Below are 17,314 nucleotides of genomic sequence, written 5' to 3'. Positions count from 1 at the left end.
TGTTATATCTAACTTACAGATTTTGTTTGACCATTAGGAAGATTGAATGTTGAGAAACCACGAAGAAGCAGCAAGTTAGAGCGAAAACGGTGTTTGAAGCACGAGGTTTTCCGCTCTTGATTTTGAATGAAGTCTCGTTTTCGAAATCTTGCAATCCTCGAAGTACTTCATCCCCTATATAAACCGCAACTGCCCGTATCCTTGATGCTAGAATGAAATTTCAGATGGAATTTGTGCAAATAGGGTGGGTTTTTTTCGGTTTCAAGTCACAAAACAGCGGCAAACAACAAGATGTAAATGCCAAAGCGCGGGGGTATGGTGAGTAAAAATACTTACGGGCAGTGGTGGGGTGGTGGTTACTAAAAATAGCCGGACTCGGAATCGACATGGCGCGCGGGTAATACCAAATTGTCCCTCTCTTATCTTATGCTCTCTTGATTTATTGTATGATGAGTTGGGTGTTTATAGACGAATTGGCGATTCCACTCGGTTCATTTTTTTACTGATATTTAGATTTATTCACATATTTGCCAATCTTTTAAAGATTCCTAGTCGGCCACTATTTTATTATTGTTTTTCGTATGTCGGGTAACCTAGTAAATAGAGACAAGTGATGGATCTAGGTATGCCTTGTCACAGAAGCCATTTCACAGTCACGACACGGCCCTTAGACCACTAACCAATGAGAAAGCACCGGGCGCCGAAAAAGCAGACGAGATATAAACGCGCTAAACAACAACGCAAAGCTAGTGTAAACAACTGGAACTTTATTCAAACCGTGGAGGTGAGCCCCCTGATAAAATATTTTTTTGCCGTAGGACAATAGGACTTTGCGTAGTTCTTTCATGGATAACACAACTGCCTCGTGCAAGCTTGATTGACATCCATGTCTAGCGAGAATGTGAACTTGTAGTTCACATGGCTGCCGGTCCACCGCTATTCCCTTCTAAATAACGCGATTGATGCGATTAAGACAATTCAAACGGACTTTTCCTCATAAAAGCCCTGATCTACTATTTCACTATACCGCAAACGTTTGGGTGAAGAAATGGCATTGCTATTATTTGCATCGATCCTCCGAGCATTGTTCACTCGGCAAGAACATACTAAGACCCTAACCCTGTCTCGGGTATCAAAACCTTTCTTTCAATGCCCACTCTTGATGTTTGCTACTGCAACCCACCCCCCCCCCCCCCCCCCTTCCCATCTGTATTGAAGGATGGTCTAATTTCATCAAATAATATCCCCTTTAAGCGGCGTGTATAGACAAAAATGCAGGGTGGAGTCCAGAGCAGTAAATCATTATTAGCGGAACTGTTGTGCTCAAAATGGCATCCTTAGCTCCGATAATAGGTCGTTATTTATTTTTATTTTATTTGATGCCGGCCGAAGGAAGCAAAGGAATAGGACTCGAGGTCCCTTACAAGCTTAGCCTTCTTTGGTCAGCTGCATAGAAAACGTTACATACACATAGGATAAAACACTAACACAAAAATCACTAACCCATGACTACCCATACCCTCTCTGGAAATCCCTGGGTAAGCGTCTGCTCTAAGAGTGCACTATAAATAGTGGTGAGATCTGAGGGGACAAGTGATAAGAGAAAAAAAAAACAATAATGGCTGGATATGGATCTGATAATTAGATGTGTATTTTTTTTGTAAAATACACAAGTGTAATCGTGACTTTAGAAAAATAAAAATAGCACTTAGATATTTCAAGATAAGTTATTTTGGAATTCTAATAGAATCAGAATAATACGAATAATGGCATGATGTAGAAGCATGAGGTGTTTTTAAGCATTATGATGTTTTTGGTTTTTTTATCCACAGCAGTCGTTGAAATGGGAAAATATCCAAAGTGTTTTTTTAACATATTGTGAAAGTAATTAGATAGCTTTTTCGTGATTACGTCCTTGCTTTATTTTGTGGGAGCCATCTAAAGTTGAGTATCGCGATGATATCATCTATGCTAATGGCAGTATATGAAATCGAGATTTGGATGACTAAAGTGGACCAAAGAAAAACATGATTACCGAATACCAATCCCTAAAAACGTATTTCCCTCACAGTTTAAAATAAAATAAACATCGTTACTGTTTGGGTAGTGGTCAACCAACTTTTATATTGCCGTTGATTACAGGTTAGAATTCTAATTGGCTTTTTTATTGGTTATGAGCTCAGTTTTATTCTATTACCAGTTTTTAATTTTTTTTCATTTCAGTGGTGACTTCAGGTGACACCAGCTACACTTGGGAAATTCTGAGGTTTCATTTCATATTACCCCACGGGCTCGTAGGTGAATCATAGATTTGAGGGTCTACTACTTTCAGGTTTTTAAGTTTATATGGCCTGCTTTAGCCATCTGTTTAAAAGGGCCCCGACCGCGTTGGGCTGGTCGTTTGAATGTTATTATAAGTCACTACGACGGTAAAGCCTTTATTCTTTCGCAGTCTAAAACTGCCTTGTAGATAAAGGCACTCGCGCGTTTTAAGCGTTTTGCTCAATGGTTTTATGAACAATAATGCCGAATGATGCTAAAGAATTACACTTGATCATTAGAGGATGAAATTTGGCCCCGTATGTATGACAATTAAAATGCAAATATACGCAAGATTGACAAAAATATGAATTTCAAATTCCTTCAATTCTACAAACTTGAATTTAAAAACAAGATCTAATAACCTACTTGCCAGAATTCTGAATGGTTCCTATTTCGCTTTGTGGGAAATTATAGCATTAAGAAGACAGCGAATTATCGTGCTTTTCCCACTGTTCGACAAACCACCTTCTAACGAAGTATTTGTTATAATTGTCTTTGGCGATCGACAGCTTCCACTGATGGTCGAGATAATACGCGGAATATTCTAAAAGACCACGAAAAGTCGATTTCGGGGTATTATATTTTGGGGTTTTATTTATCATGGCTTATTGTCACTATTGTGATTCCCACGAAGGTGAATAGAGTACACAAAGAAGAAATGGACAGTTCCACAACCTATTCCAACTCACTCAAGGTTAGTAAAATTAATCCATAAAACGCTAAAATAACATACTTCATTTATATTTGGTAGTGCATCTTTTGTTAATTCATAATTTAGAATTAGGAGTTTTCCGTATATTTGAGCTCTGTTCTTTGAAGTGCTCACAGACGCTCTCATAAGTTAAATGGATGATTTCAACTTGTTATTGGGGAGCCCGGTGTACACTTAGTTCCGGTTCCCAGCTCTAAATCATTTTCCAGAATCTCTAGAAAACGCTAAAGAGCATTGCCAACTCTATCTTTTCTTAGACATGTCATTCTAAAATGTTGATGGCTTAACCTCTGGCTTTCCCCTTGGATTACTGGCAGCGACTTATGATTATTTTGCTACGGTGATGTTTGCACGACAATCACATTTTTGTTGACCTTTCCCGACTCTTCTCCAATCTTCCGATAGCTTTTTGAGTTCACTCTTACATTTATGCATTACTTTATTCGCTTTACTTGGGAACAAAAAGGCATTCGATATCTAACCGCATCCAACCAAAACCTTTTTCATATTTCATACGATAATTATGGCGAATAATCGCAAATAGTTTACCCGAAGATGACTTTCACTTCTCTTATATCACATTTTGCGTGTAGGTTATTTTCTAAATGCAGTCGTTTATTTTTACGTAAGGCGAGAACGAGATAGCAATCGCTGAAAACAAAATGGCGGCTGAGGGAACGTTTGTCGCGTGTCGCCAGCCCCCGGGTGAGAAGATCACTGGGCCCAATATTATTTTTCATGGGATAAATTCAAGTTTTTATTCTGTGTGCAGCCTATATCTGGTAGATATGTCAGGTCTTTGAATTGTTTTCGGATGCGGTGTTCCGCAATTTTGAAAACGTCATTTTGTTTTGGCTTTAGTGATCAAAATGACCCAAGGCCTGCATTTAAATGATTTGCACAGAACACTAGTAAAGGCACTTGAGGACTATATTAGGTGTATGCAGATAGAATGGCCATGCAGGCAAAAAAAATAACATGTTTTCATGAACTATCCTTTATTCGCATTTAGAAATAGCAACTTACAATAAACTGTCTTCCCAACCCCCTCAACAGACCAAAAATGTGAAATATTAGAAAATAACAAAAAAAAAGTATCTTTGTTGCTTTGGCATAGAAAATTATAACCTTTTGCATTTGTGGAGTAACAAAAAACTCTTCATTTCTGCATTGGTCTCTATAACCATTTGTCATGTGCATTTTACCTGCTGAATGCATTTACGGAGGTGGGTAGAGAATGTTTTGAATTAATGATAGTAATAAGCCTAGCCGATATATAATTCAATTTTTGCGTATTTCTTAATAAATACTAAGCCGTGCGTCGTAATTACAACACGAGATAGGCGGCTATTGGGGATGTTTTTTTCTCTTTCTTAGAAATACTTTAAGAAAAGAGATGACAAATACAGGGATGAGGCTAAACTTAGGCTGATGTACAAAAATTGTTTACCTAAATGACAAGTATGTCAGCCAGTGCCGGCGTCAACATTCCTGGAGAAATTGCTGCATCAACATGTTTGGCGCTGTTTTTAAACTGTTTGTGGAGGCGCGAGAGGTTTTACATGACATTCAACATTATTAGTCTTGTGCTCAACCTAAAATAGTGCTGCAAACAATGCTGTTTATGTTGGGCGCATTAGCGGGGTTTCCATGACCGTATATCGTGTATAAAGTTGCATACTTTTTAACTTATATTTAAGTCTCCCACCACCAAACCCTTAGCTACGAAAGCCGAGAAGGGCCATCAGATTTCCGAGATAATAATTTCAGAGATGATAATTTCAGAGATAATAATTTCAAAGATAAATATTTCAGAGATGATAGTTTGAGATGCTAATTTCAGAGATTATAATTTCGGATAAAGAATTCTGCCGGCTTACTGAGCATGCAGCACTCGATCAACACAATTCCCCCACAGCTACGTTTGGTCCTGAGGAGTTCTTCAAGTTTTCCCATATTCTGCCCTTACTTAGGTTTGTTTATGTTCATAATTCATATTAAAAAATATAATATATCCCACGCAAGTCAAAAGCGCCACGAAGTCATCGGTGGAAAGCTGGATGTGCTCTTTTTCATGCCGGAGCTATACAATACAGAAAACTATCTACGCCATGTAGACTTAGACGTGCAAGCGTGCAAGCGCATGTGTACTGAATCCTGTGAAGACTACAGCGGAAATATGGAGGATCTGGCGCAACTCATTAAGCCAAACTACACCCACCAACTAACGCAGCTGAGGCTCTAGAATTATTTTCAGAAATCACACAGAAACTTAAAAAGTTTCACAAATTTTAATGTAGCAGATGATGAAGGAGACCGAGTATTCAAGTAACATGAAAACCATATTCATCCCGTTTCAGAAATGTAATTATTTCGTTTATACAGAGACAAGATAATGTTGTTGTTTTATTTAACCGGCTTTTTTGATGTATTATATTCTATCAACCAAGGGCGGATCCAGGATTCCCAAAGGAGGGGGGGGGGGGCACCGACGGAAGGTAAAAGTGTGTAAATTAGTTTCCATACAATACCACGGAGGGCATCGATATTTCCAGTGGAATCACACAACATCCTAAAGTTATGCTAATATTACGCATTGCTATTTTTACGGGCCATCGAAATACTGCGGCACACCTATAATAATTCCACACAATCATGTATTAATGAGATATGAGTAAATGAGCTATGAGTGTCTTACACAGACACAAGGTCAATCAATCAATCAATCAATTTTATTTATGTAACTCTTTTAATTTTCATGTTTCTCCGCTTGATCATCTCATATCCTCTATCGTTATTGCTTGAATGTAAATTTCCTAATTAAAGGTCCCGTTACTCAGTAAAATGATCAACAAAACAACATAACCGTGTTCTTGTCAGAAATGTGATCCAACATCTTGCCACTACTGGACATAGTAGTCTGTGGGTTGTGAATCATAGGTGGGCAAAAATGTCCGCCGCAGTTGGTGAGACCTGGCCGAAACTGTTATCTGAAATTATCCTCTCTAAAATAATCATCTCTGAAATTATTATCTCTGAAATTATCATCTCTGAAGTTACTATCTCTGAAATTATCATCTCTGAAATTATCATCCCTGAAATTATTATCTCTGAAATCTGATGGCCCTACTCGGCTTTCGTACTTAGCAAATCCTGGCTATGTATAACCCGATAAAGTAACCCCGTTAAGCTAACATCCTTTTAAATTATATTTAAGTCTGCCACCACCAAACCCTCAGCAAATCCTGGCTATGTATAACCCGATAGAGTAACCCCCAGTAAAGCTAACTCAGGACCACAAAAAAACCGTAATCATTACCCTTGCAGAAGAACCCTCTAACAAGGAGTGCACTTGTGGCATCCCTATTAGTGATGCTCCTAGCAATCGGACACACACTATGGCCACTAGAACACGGTACCTGAGGTTCACTCCTTTCAAAGGGCAGCACGCATTTTCTAGCCACTATATGTAGGGCATAACAGTGACTAATAGCTACTGTAATGTGGTGAACGATATGTGGTATCTAAATACGAGTTTAGATAGAAACATTATTTAGAGATCTGTCCGAAAAGCGATATAGAATTTAGACGCACAAACAAAAACGCTGTTGATCGTAAGACAACATTCAACTAACAACACAAATGCTGAGAAAAATTAAGTATTTTTTATGGTTACTGATCATTATAATGTTTGTTTGACATCTTGTGATTAATTTTATTTCATTTTCATTTCCAGGGCTAACTATGTCGCCTGTGACGTCGTTTTTCACGGCCAAATCACGAAGACCAGACAGGTCTACTTCTTGTTAAGGTAATGCGAGCCCTTGTGCACGATCACCCTTGCAGATTCACTATTTGTTTATAGTTCATAGACACCTTCCTGTCTGCCAATGTCTAATTGGATTGTTCCAAAAATAACCAGTTTCATAGGCGTATGAAGGAGTTGGTAATTCCGGGGGTGAGGGTTTTAGGGACAGTGCTGAATAACGTATGCGCATGCGGCTGCTCTGGCGAAAACAAGCACAATCGTAGTGTGGAATCGTTCTAGCAAGGTTGACTTCAGTTGCTGTTTTGACTAACTGTACAGCATTAAAACCACACTGAAAAAAGATGACAGATTTGTGTGATAATGAGGGAGTCATAAAGAAAATTATAGCCTTATGTTTGGTCTATAGCATTCGCCAAAATGTGACAGTTCGCCGGTAAAAAGCCGCCATTTTAAAACAAAAAGGCTGGTTTAACCGCGCGGTACTGGAACTAGTCTTGGCGGTCTTAGGTGTCCTTGTAGGGGGTAAAATCCCCGTTTTTTTTCCCCATACAAAAACCCGCACCCACAGAAAGCCACATCCGTCGTAAAGAATATATATTTTTACGACGGATAATAGCAGCAGATAGCAGCAACATATATCTTTATGAGAGTGATGTGTTCTGAAATGTAAAATCGAATTAAGTGTATAATAGGTGACCTTAAATATTACATCCATAATACATAATATATGACATCCATAGATCCATAGCCGTATGAAGGAGATTGGTAATTCCGGGTGTGAGCTGGTCTTCCAGTGTGAGATAAAGTCCCTACACATTTTGTTTTGCCACATCCTCCATAAAATACATATATATTTGCTGGCTTGTAAGATGTGAGACCCCTTGGTTGTTGGGAAAAAATCGTCCTGAAGGGGAGGAGGTGAGAGGTTTCTATGAGGGGGAGGGGGTGAGAGGTTTCTCTAGGAAGGAGGGGATGGCAGGGGATGCTGAGTTCTGATGAGATCCCAGTTTTTCCGGAATGCCATAATGGTATGGAAAAATTTCCTATATTCCATGGGCACAAAACGGATCTGTTCCGCAACCCGTTTTTTTTTTTTTTTTCTGTCTGAAAAGAGGTTAGAACCCTTGGTTGTTGGGAAAAAAATCGACCCGAATGGTTTTTCTGGCAAACTTGAGGAGTCCAACTAGTTGTGCTGATAATATTTTTTGGGGCGCTGAGATCGGTTAAAAAAGGAAACTGTTCATGTGTAAAAAAGCCTAACCACGGCTGGCTGGGAAAAAAGGAATGGTCCCTCCTGGGCAAAAGGAACAGATACTTTTTCCCCAGCAACTTTTAAAATTGATATTTTCGGCATCAGAAGAAATCTAAACGACGAAATATGCCTTTTTTATGTGTTTCGGGAAGGGCTCGTTGTATGCCCTTTTATCTTATCTTAGTCTTGAAGCACTAATAACGTCAAGCAAGTCCTTACCGTCCACAAAACAACCTACTCCTCTGTATATCGGTCCTTGGATCATTCTAGTAGATACACTCGATCACAGTTTGGTTAGCAACGTCGACTGGAAATAGATATGACGTGTCTCTGCCATTCGCCATTTTGTTATCCTAGCAGAAAGTTCGAGAAACTTATTATTTAGAAATGTCTTCAAAGATTTTTTTCTTCCAATTTTTAATTGAAACGACAACAAGTTGTGACTGACAAGGTCTATTTTAAGTTGGATGACTGTGACATGCATTCGTTTACATGATTGGCATTTCCATATATGGCATTATGGGGTGCTCTCAGAGAGCTGTGTAAGTTACACTTATTTACACAATGCGGATACACGTTTTTTATAACAACGTCTAATTTTCATTTGAGAATGGGTCGTTCTTATTTTTGGGACATTTTAAGGCTGGATATGTTCTTAATGTTAGTGTATATGATAATATAATACCCAATGAATTTTTAGGAAGAGAATTACACTAATGATCAAAAGAAATAATAAGGTTGTTACTATGAAAACAATTTGATTCTGCATTTAAGAACGCATCTAGGGCTAAAAAAAATATTTTTCTGATATCTGAGCCTTGGCTTGTTGTTAGCATGTTCTTAAAATTTGGTAACATCCCAGGCTGGATGTTCTTATAAAAAAGGGTCTTATAAAAAAAAGAGTGTATTCTCCCAGCCTGTAATATATCACAGCAGCTAGTGTAAGAATATAATACCAATGAAGTACTAAACGTAGAATCAACCAAATCCAATCAATCAATCAATCAATCAATCAATCAATCAATCAATCAATCAATCAATCATGTTCATTTCATCAAATGAGTGTTGCATATTTACAATGATATCTATTTTTAAGATGATGAGGAGTCTACTGAAAAGAAACCTTATAAGGCGTAGACCCCTTGGTGTTTACAATGAAATCAATCAATTAATCAATCAATCAACCATCTTATTTCTTCAAATGAGCGTTGCATGTTTACAATGATATCTATTATTTTGATGATGAGGAGTCTACTGAAAAGAAAACTTTAAAAGGCGTAGACCCCTTGGTGTTTACAATGTTTTAAATCAATAAATAAATAAATAAATAAATAAATAAATAAATCAACTTATTTCTTCAAATGAGCGTTGCATGTTTACAATGATATCTATTATTTAGATGATGAGGAGTCTACTGAAAAGAAAACTTTATAAGGCGTAGACCCCTTGGTGTTTACAATGATTTTGTGCTTAAAATGTTATATAATTCCATAAAAGCATAAGCATAAGCTCTCTTGATAATTTGTATTTATTTATTTTGATGAAATGAACGGAAATCGAGTATTAATCAATCATTAATCATTAATTTCACATGGGTAGTGTCTTATTATCTCTTCTTTTTTTGAGACTTTGCCAACAACACTCTCCTTATGCCGCCACTGCTATACCCCTCCCTATCTATACCCGCTTTGTTACGATTTCAGATCCAAACAAGAGAACCCTAAACCTCTTTCTCTTTTTGGCGGTAATTCCGTTCTGTACGGACATGACGGAAAAACATGACGTGACGCTCCAAATAAGCCCGTTTCACATCGAATAAGGCGGAGAATTTCTCTGAGTACTTAGTAACTTAAAGCAAACAAAATATCAAGTGCGATTTTTTTTAATTGATGCGACTTTTTGTAAAGTGTCATTGAAATTTGAGCTTTTCGTCCCTGAGTAGACAGACAGGGCAATGATGATCAAGGAAAAATTATCTTAAAAAGTCAAAATCTGGTTATGTGCACTTCGGCCTCACGTTATTTTTGTTTTAAAAATCAGTCCGTAATACAAGGAAACTATAGCCACTGAAATAATTGATTCTTCTCTCTCTCTATCTGCAATTGCAAATATTCCAGGTTTTTCCGTCATGTCTTCTGTATGGCATTGCGCGGATAATGCTTGGGTGGTACTGCCCTGCTTCAGCGAAAGTCAAAGTTTTGCTAAGAGGAATTAATTTCCAGCCATATAAATGATGTAACGTGTGCGGTGTTTAGATCTAGAATGTTTGCTTTGAAAAAAGACAAAAACGCAATGTAGACTTAAATTGAGGCTTTGAGGTCACAATGCGTGAACAAGCGACAAGCCACAAAACATGGTAAAATCCAAGCAATACGAAATGGGGGCTAAGACAACTTAAAAAAGTATGAGCCGCTCTGAGTTTATCAATCTGCTGTTGGTTTTGTTGTTGTTGGTAGTGGTGTTGTTGTTGTTGTTGGTGGCGTTGATGCTGGTGGTGTTGTTGGTTTTGTTGTTGGTTGTGTTGTTCTTTGGCGGTGTTGATGTTGGTTTTGGTTTTGGTGTTGTTGTTGGTGGCGTTGATGCTGGGGGTGTTGTTGGTTTTGTTGTTGGTTTTGTTGTTCTTTGGCGGTGTTTCTGCTGTTGGTTTTGTTGTTGTTGGTGGTGGTGTTGGTGTTGTTGTTGTTGTTGGTGGCGTTAATGCTGGTGGTATTGTTGGTTGTTGTGGTGGTGCTGGTGTGGATGTTGATGTTGTTTGTGTTGCTGTTGCTGGTGTCTCCTTATGGTAGTTCGGTAAATATGGTTCTTGTATGCTAGTCTAGGCGTTATTACAACAATAATGTACAGTATATTCGAATATACCACATCACCGCCAAAAAAAATGCAAATTAAAAATAAAAAACCCTTTGCACCTCAGGGAAAAACAGCACCGCAATTTTAGTTTCATTCCACTTAATTTTTATGATTTTTCTTAGGGAGGGGAGGGGGTCTTACACGGCCACCTTATATATTTCGGCCGCACAGAAAAAAATGAAGGTGCGGCATTTTGCTAACGACCCGTGAGCCTAAAAGGTTAGAACAACCGACATAATTAATGGGCACTCATCATTTAAAAAATGGCGATCAACCACTCCTTTGTTATTGTTGATGATTTAAAATACAACGGTTTATTTTCAAGAAAACTTCAAAATAACAATCAACGAAAAAAATCTGGTATGTTATTGACAATATTTGATTGAAAATGCTTTGGTTACACGCTTGAATAAGCCGATATAAATTAATGCTTTATGAGACTCGCCATTTTATGCTCCCGCTCAATGCCTATTCGCACAAAGAATCCACTTCCATCGACTAATTCAAGCAAGTAACTGAGAAACCTTCAATCAAATATCATTGATAAACTATCAGTTCTCAATCGTGGATTGTTATTTTTAATTTTATTTGCAAATTAACCATTTTATTTTCAATTATAACAAAGGATAAGGTCACCGAGCGTGAAGTGCAGCTCCAAGGGCTTTAGGACTGAGTATTTCCGGCCAAATCGGTTCCGTTCCGTGAGCAGGCGAGTGCCTTCCGATTGTTAGATACCTATACCTTTTGTTTATCCACCTTCAACGAGTGCTTTCCGAGTGATTGAAGTGCTTGCTTAGTTTAGCTTAATTTAGATCACTGTCCAAAAGCCGAAAAATCGAGAGAGTATTAGATGGGCAAGCGAACGAGTGTGATTGAATTTTGAAAGCTAGCAAATATAGATAAGCTACAAATATGTAATTTAGATAAACCGTGCTCAAGGCTTTCCGATAGTTACAAACTTGATAAAATATATAATTCGATTAGCTGTGCTTTAACGGGGGCTCATTTGATGCTAAAATATCACTTTCCGAGGACTACAAAAGATAATTTATAACTTAATTTCGGTAATTTAGCCACGCCGAAAGAATTCAGCAATTACTTTGACGCCTCGTAATTTGAAAATATGTAATATGCCATACTGAACTATTTTGCTCGCCTGAATGATGTTAGAGCAAGCTGTCGCAAAATCTCCCAACAACTTTCTTTTTCTCGTTTTTTTTTATTTTTTTATTTTGTTTTTACCATCATTTAAGCTTCAATTGATCAGATCGAAAATATAACGAATATGCCATTCATTATGCCGGCAAGCTCTTTTGTTTGTATTCATCCTATCATTTAAAAATTAGTATTTAAACCGTGCCCTCGGTGTGCGAGTGAATTATTGATTTAGTTTTAATAACGCATGTCGTGCAGAAAAAACCGTTGTATGTTTTATCAAAGCATCGCCTCTATTTTTTCGCTTTACAAATCCCCCAAATCACGGTAAGAGGTCGAATGTGTGGCATTCAAAGAGCTCCGTTTGTTTGCAGAATAGAATGACAGCTAGGATATCTGACAGAACAATAAAGTAAATGAAAACGTAAAACTGATTACAATACTGCAGCATATAAACTCTGTAGAATCCTGTATACCTATGAACGTTCGACATAGTCCCATATAAATAATTAATCTCCTGACATCTATGGGGTTTTATGAATTAGCACCCGGCGTATACACAAATGTTTTATTCACTAGATGCACATTTTCTTTAGATGAAGCAACTTCTTCGTTCGAGATTTACTTACGAAATGTCCCCGATTTTTTTTTATCGCTTTTGTTCTCTCTTTGCTCTGTTTTGTGCGCCGGACCCCGCTTAATAACTAAATGTAGTGCAGAGGAAAATGAATTTAAATATGAATAGACAAGGGCCCTTTATGGTTTCAAGGCAGGTGTGACATTAATGTATTCACGAGCCGCCTCGAATACGTTATCGAGGGGGAAAAGCGACCATGACTGCGAGCCCTACAAGTTACCGTTGACAACACTCCATTTGAAATATAAATTATTCTGGCGATTTTAATTGGCCCACGGCTCGTAATGTATATGTTGTTAGTTGAAAGCAAGATGTGAGCGCTCTGAGTTTTTAATTTATACATAACAGTGTTTGGCTTTTTGCTATGGCTGAACTGAGCAACACTCGTCGAAAAGAAAAAGCACCTTAATGAAATTGCCTGTCAAGGGGTTTTAGCGTAGTGTTGGAGCACTGGAGTTTGAAAACCCACCATGATACGACATTGAACCACGGTTGTTATTTTTCACAGTAATGGGAAACCCTAACGAAGATGGAGAAAAGAAAACTAGCTCAGGAAATCATGGCTCGACACACTCTCTACACATTGCCAATGGGGGAAGCCAGGACAGAGTATCAATGCATTCAAAGTCTACATCTCTTAGGCAGAAGATCGGCAACCGACTGCTCGAGTTCATCCGTATGCCGTATGCGTTGTTTATACTATCAGAGCGAAACCCTATTCGAAGACTCTCTAAGAACATTGTGGAGCACAAATATCCTTTACACGCATTTACTATTTCTTCATTTTTTTACTTACTTTGTTGCGGGAACCTTCAGCTAGGGTTGTTGATATTTTTTTGGCATGCAAGGTTTTTCGGGTCATCTTTATACTCCGTGCATGCTTTAGTGGTAAAGTGTCCTAACCATCCTTAGGGGAATTTCCAGACTTGTTACGTTTTATACATCCTTAACCACCTTGCACGCTGTTTGAGTATTTCATCTTGCTGAACATCGTTGCGAACTGTGTTGTTCTGGCAATGAATAAACCTCTTCCTATGGACGATAAAATCGAGATTGCCAAGGATCTGGTCAGGAGGGAATTTTCATTCAATTTAGTATTCATTTTGTAAATCATGGTTGCGTCTAACCGAATTGGGGGTATTGTGCTTCTATTTCAGGAACATGCCGAAGTGTACTTTGTAGCTATATTCTGTATAGAAGCCACTCTAAAAATACTTGCCTTGGGATTTGTTCTACATCCTGGTTCATACTTACGCAATGGATGGAATATCCTTGATTTTGTGGTCGTCGTTATCGGGTAGGTAAATTTCCCTGTTCGTTTTACTTACAAATTAACCAAAAAAAATAACACTATCTACCACAACATCTCCAAAAATCTACGAATCTATCATTCAACAACTGCCCATTTGTATTTTATTTTGCAAATTTCATTCGTATTTACATTGTTTTTTTTTTTTTTAACATCAACACTGCTATATATTCTTCTTTTTGCGCAATGGCGAATTGTCATAATCATTGATTATTCTAGACAGTTGAGTTTACCGGAGTTATTAACAATTAAGGTAAAGCTTTTGAAAAAGTTTTCCAACATAGTCATAGAGACACGAAAGTATTATTTTCGATGCTTATAATTTCAAGAATTGTTGTTCAGCTATAGCGGATCTATTAACGAGATGTCTGACCCCTAAGTAGCTGTTAGTACGCATGCCCATGCCGCTGACCCATTGAAAATCAACTCAAAATCGACGATCCATGCTCATGTCTAAATTTGACTCTAAACATCATTTTAAAAACTGCCATGAAAACCGTTCCCTATCTCTTTCAATTGACAATTATATGCTTGATTTAAGTCTCGTCAGTTGACATTGTTTCATTATCTTGTCCAGAAACTGTTGAAAGCATCGTGATTTTTATTATATGAAAATAAAGACAAAAAAATGGTCTAGACGACAAACCTGTTTCACTCATTCCTCTTTGCATTTCGTTGCAATTAGGTAATTTAAATCCTTGAAACAAATTGTCAGGATTGGGGCCAAAGATACTAAGCAAAGATATACGACATAACAAGAAATGGGTTTTTCAATAATAAAAGAACCCCTTCAAATTAAAAGTGCCATTGAAATAGATATAAAATATATATTTTTAGGGTTTGGTACAGACTAAACGTTTACTAAAACCTTAAGAATACGAGAGATAACCCAACCAAATCTTCCTGTTTATAAAACTTGGTTGATATCAAGATCTACGTTGCTGTGCTAGATTTTTTCGCCATGTTCTCTCACCTCGTATAGTGCAGCCGTACAGCCGTACGAGTGCTTGTCTAGCCTGTTATATTCAAATGTGACAAGTTGGTTTAATTGAGTTGTCAGTTTAAAAACTCTAAGCTATATGTCTCTCCACAACTATGAGCTACAAAAGCTGGCACAAACTGTTAAACCCGAGACCACCCTCGTCTTTCTTACATTTTGCTCAGAATCTAAGATGGCGCCCAAGAAGAAGCTCATTGAGGCTAGCTCAGTTGATTGCCAGAACTACATGGGTTGCTCAGTTGTTATAGACCCTTTGAACATTATAAATGCGAAATTTTGTTGCTTTTTTTTCTTTTTTTCCTATCAGTAATCCATCTTTGCTACCGAGTCTATGTGCCCTTGTGTCTATGTTTATATTTTCGTTCCCTATTTTCATTATAGTTCTCGTTTTTCTGAAGCTCTGTAATTTCTGAATAACATTTGCTAAACCTTCTGTATTTCTCTCATCGTTTAAAAATGTGTGTTTAGCTTCTTTATGCTCATTATGTTCATGTCCATTTATGTTCATTCTCCCTACCGATGCAGCATATTCAATAATTGGCTCCTGACCACATAAGAAAATGCGTAGGAGAATTACACCAAAACAGCTGATTGCTTCTCAGATACTCCCAAACCCTTAGACGCTACAGATTAATTATTTTAGTCAACAGTTATCTACTGGAACGGCGGATCTTCCAAGCCGCGCTTAATTAATACCCTCCTATTTCCGACAAATTGGCTGAAGTTAGTGACATAGAAACCCCTAAAATAGGAAGCATATCATTACGAGACTTATAAAGATCGTCATTCGCTCCATAGCAAGTCTTATAATGGGCATCAATGATAAATGATTTAGGCATCTGTCTTATCAGTATATTGGACCTATTTTGGACCTTGTTTAATGCAGCGTCTTCTCATAGCTATACTGCTCTTCTAATGGCTGGCTATTCTCAACATTAGCGAGATCAGACACATTCAATGTTAAACTTTTTGACAGTATCAAATATACCATCACTTCACGAATTAAGTTACATCCATCCTTGCACCGTCAACAAGCTATTAGGAAGTTTTTAGCAAGTACAAGACAACGCGTCATGTTGATATATTCAAGCCATTTAGCATAAGGCCGTCGTGGTCTTGCTAATTCGTTCTCTTTCCCGTCACAAATCGATCGCTTTTTTCATACATCCACTCACTTGCCACGCGTTCTCATTTATCGTTTACTTCCATGTCACGCAATCTCGCATTCACGCATTCGCTCTTTTTTCGTATGCCCTCTTTCGCGTCACACACTCTCTTTTTTGCAGTGCGTTCGCTCACTTGTCATACATTCCTTCTTGCCTCGTCAAGCATTCTCTTGTCACCGATTGTCTACAATTCTCCTTTTATAAAACTAATAATGCAAAAACCTGTTTTTCAGTGTTATTAGTTTACCGAATGTTGACATCAAAACAGACATGGACATCAAGTCTTTAAGAGCTGTCAGAGTCTTACGGCCTGTCAAACTAATATCAGGCGTACCAAGTAAGTTACCAATTACATCAGACGTACCAGGTAACCAATCAGATCAGGCGCACCTAATCAGATCAAGCGTAACAAGAAAGTTACCAATCGGATCAGGCGTACTAAGTAAGTAACCAATTAGATCAGGCGTACCAGGGAAGTTACCAAACACATCAGGCGTTAAGTAAGTAACCATTTAAATAAGGTGTACAAAGCAAGCGACCAATCAGATCAGGCGTACCAAGTCAGTAACCAATCAGATCAGTCGTACCAGGTAACCTATCAGATCAGGCGTACCATGTCAGTCACAAATCAGATCAGACGTGCCAAGGAATTAACCAATCAGATCAGGCGTAACAAGTCAGTAACCAATCAGATCAGACGTACCAATGAGAAAGTAACCAATCAGATCAAGCGTTCCAGGTTACCAATCAGTTTAGGCGTAACGAGTAAGCAACCTTATTATAAAGGTAACGCGCGCTCTCTTATTTACATCAGCGGTACATCCTTGGTTCCTCCCCTTACGGTTCGCACAGAAACACCCAACACTTTGTGTGTGTGTGTGTGTGTGTTTTTTTTTAACTAATTGCCCTCGTTCCACGGGTCCACAATTTTCCGTACGGCACGCGAACTAAGTCAGTAGGAGTAATATACAGATCAGAAGTAGGTAGTTATTCAGGTCAGGCTTAAAAACCCTGTCACACGTACGTTGTTTCTCTTGCGACCTGCATTTTTTTTTTTCGACGCGCATTTTTTTGCGTGTGATGACACCCCCTTTGCAACCTTTTTTCTACAACAGTTTCTGCAACAAATTACTTCAAGTCGC

General features: G+C 38.0%; 1 protein-coding gene across 5 annotated transcripts in view; it reads left to right on the top strand.

Moving 5' to 3' along the window:
- The first annotated feature begins 2,631 nt into the window (after window positions 1-2,631).
- Window positions 2,632-17,314, top strand: part of LOC5515227 (voltage-dependent N-type calcium channel subunit alpha-1B-like) — a 51,460-nt gene continuing 36,777 nt past the window's right edge. For 3 of the 5 annotated variants that reach the window (XM_048731047.1, XM_048731044.1, XM_048731048.1), the window contains exons 1-6: window positions 2,632-3,016; window positions 6,771-6,845; window positions 13,206-13,449; window positions 13,659-13,764; window positions 13,855-13,994; window positions 16,406-16,509. In XM_048731047.1, coding sequence (XP_048587004.1) covers window positions 13,208-13,449; window positions 13,659-13,764; window positions 13,855-13,994; window positions 16,406-16,509 — 592 coding nt within the window. In that variant the 5' untranslated portion in view covers window positions 2,632-3,016; window positions 6,771-6,845; window positions 13,206-13,207. Of the gene's footprint in view, window positions 3,017-4,238; window positions 4,261-6,770; window positions 6,846-12,964; window positions 13,450-13,658; window positions 13,765-13,854; window positions 13,995-16,405; window positions 16,510-17,314 lie in introns of those variants that run through there. The other 2 variants (XM_048731045.1, XM_048731046.1) reach the window with 2 other exon arrangements.

The sequence above is a fragment of the Nematostella vectensis genome, chromosome 8 (assembly GCF_932526225.1).
Source record: "Nematostella vectensis chromosome 8, jaNemVect1.1, whole genome shotgun sequence".
Classification (NCBI taxonomy): Eukaryota; Metazoa; Cnidaria; class Anthozoa; order Actiniaria; family Edwardsiidae; genus Nematostella; species Nematostella vectensis.
The sequence above is the reverse complement of the archived record's forward strand: the minus strand, read 5'-3'. Positions and strand labels throughout refer to the sequence as shown.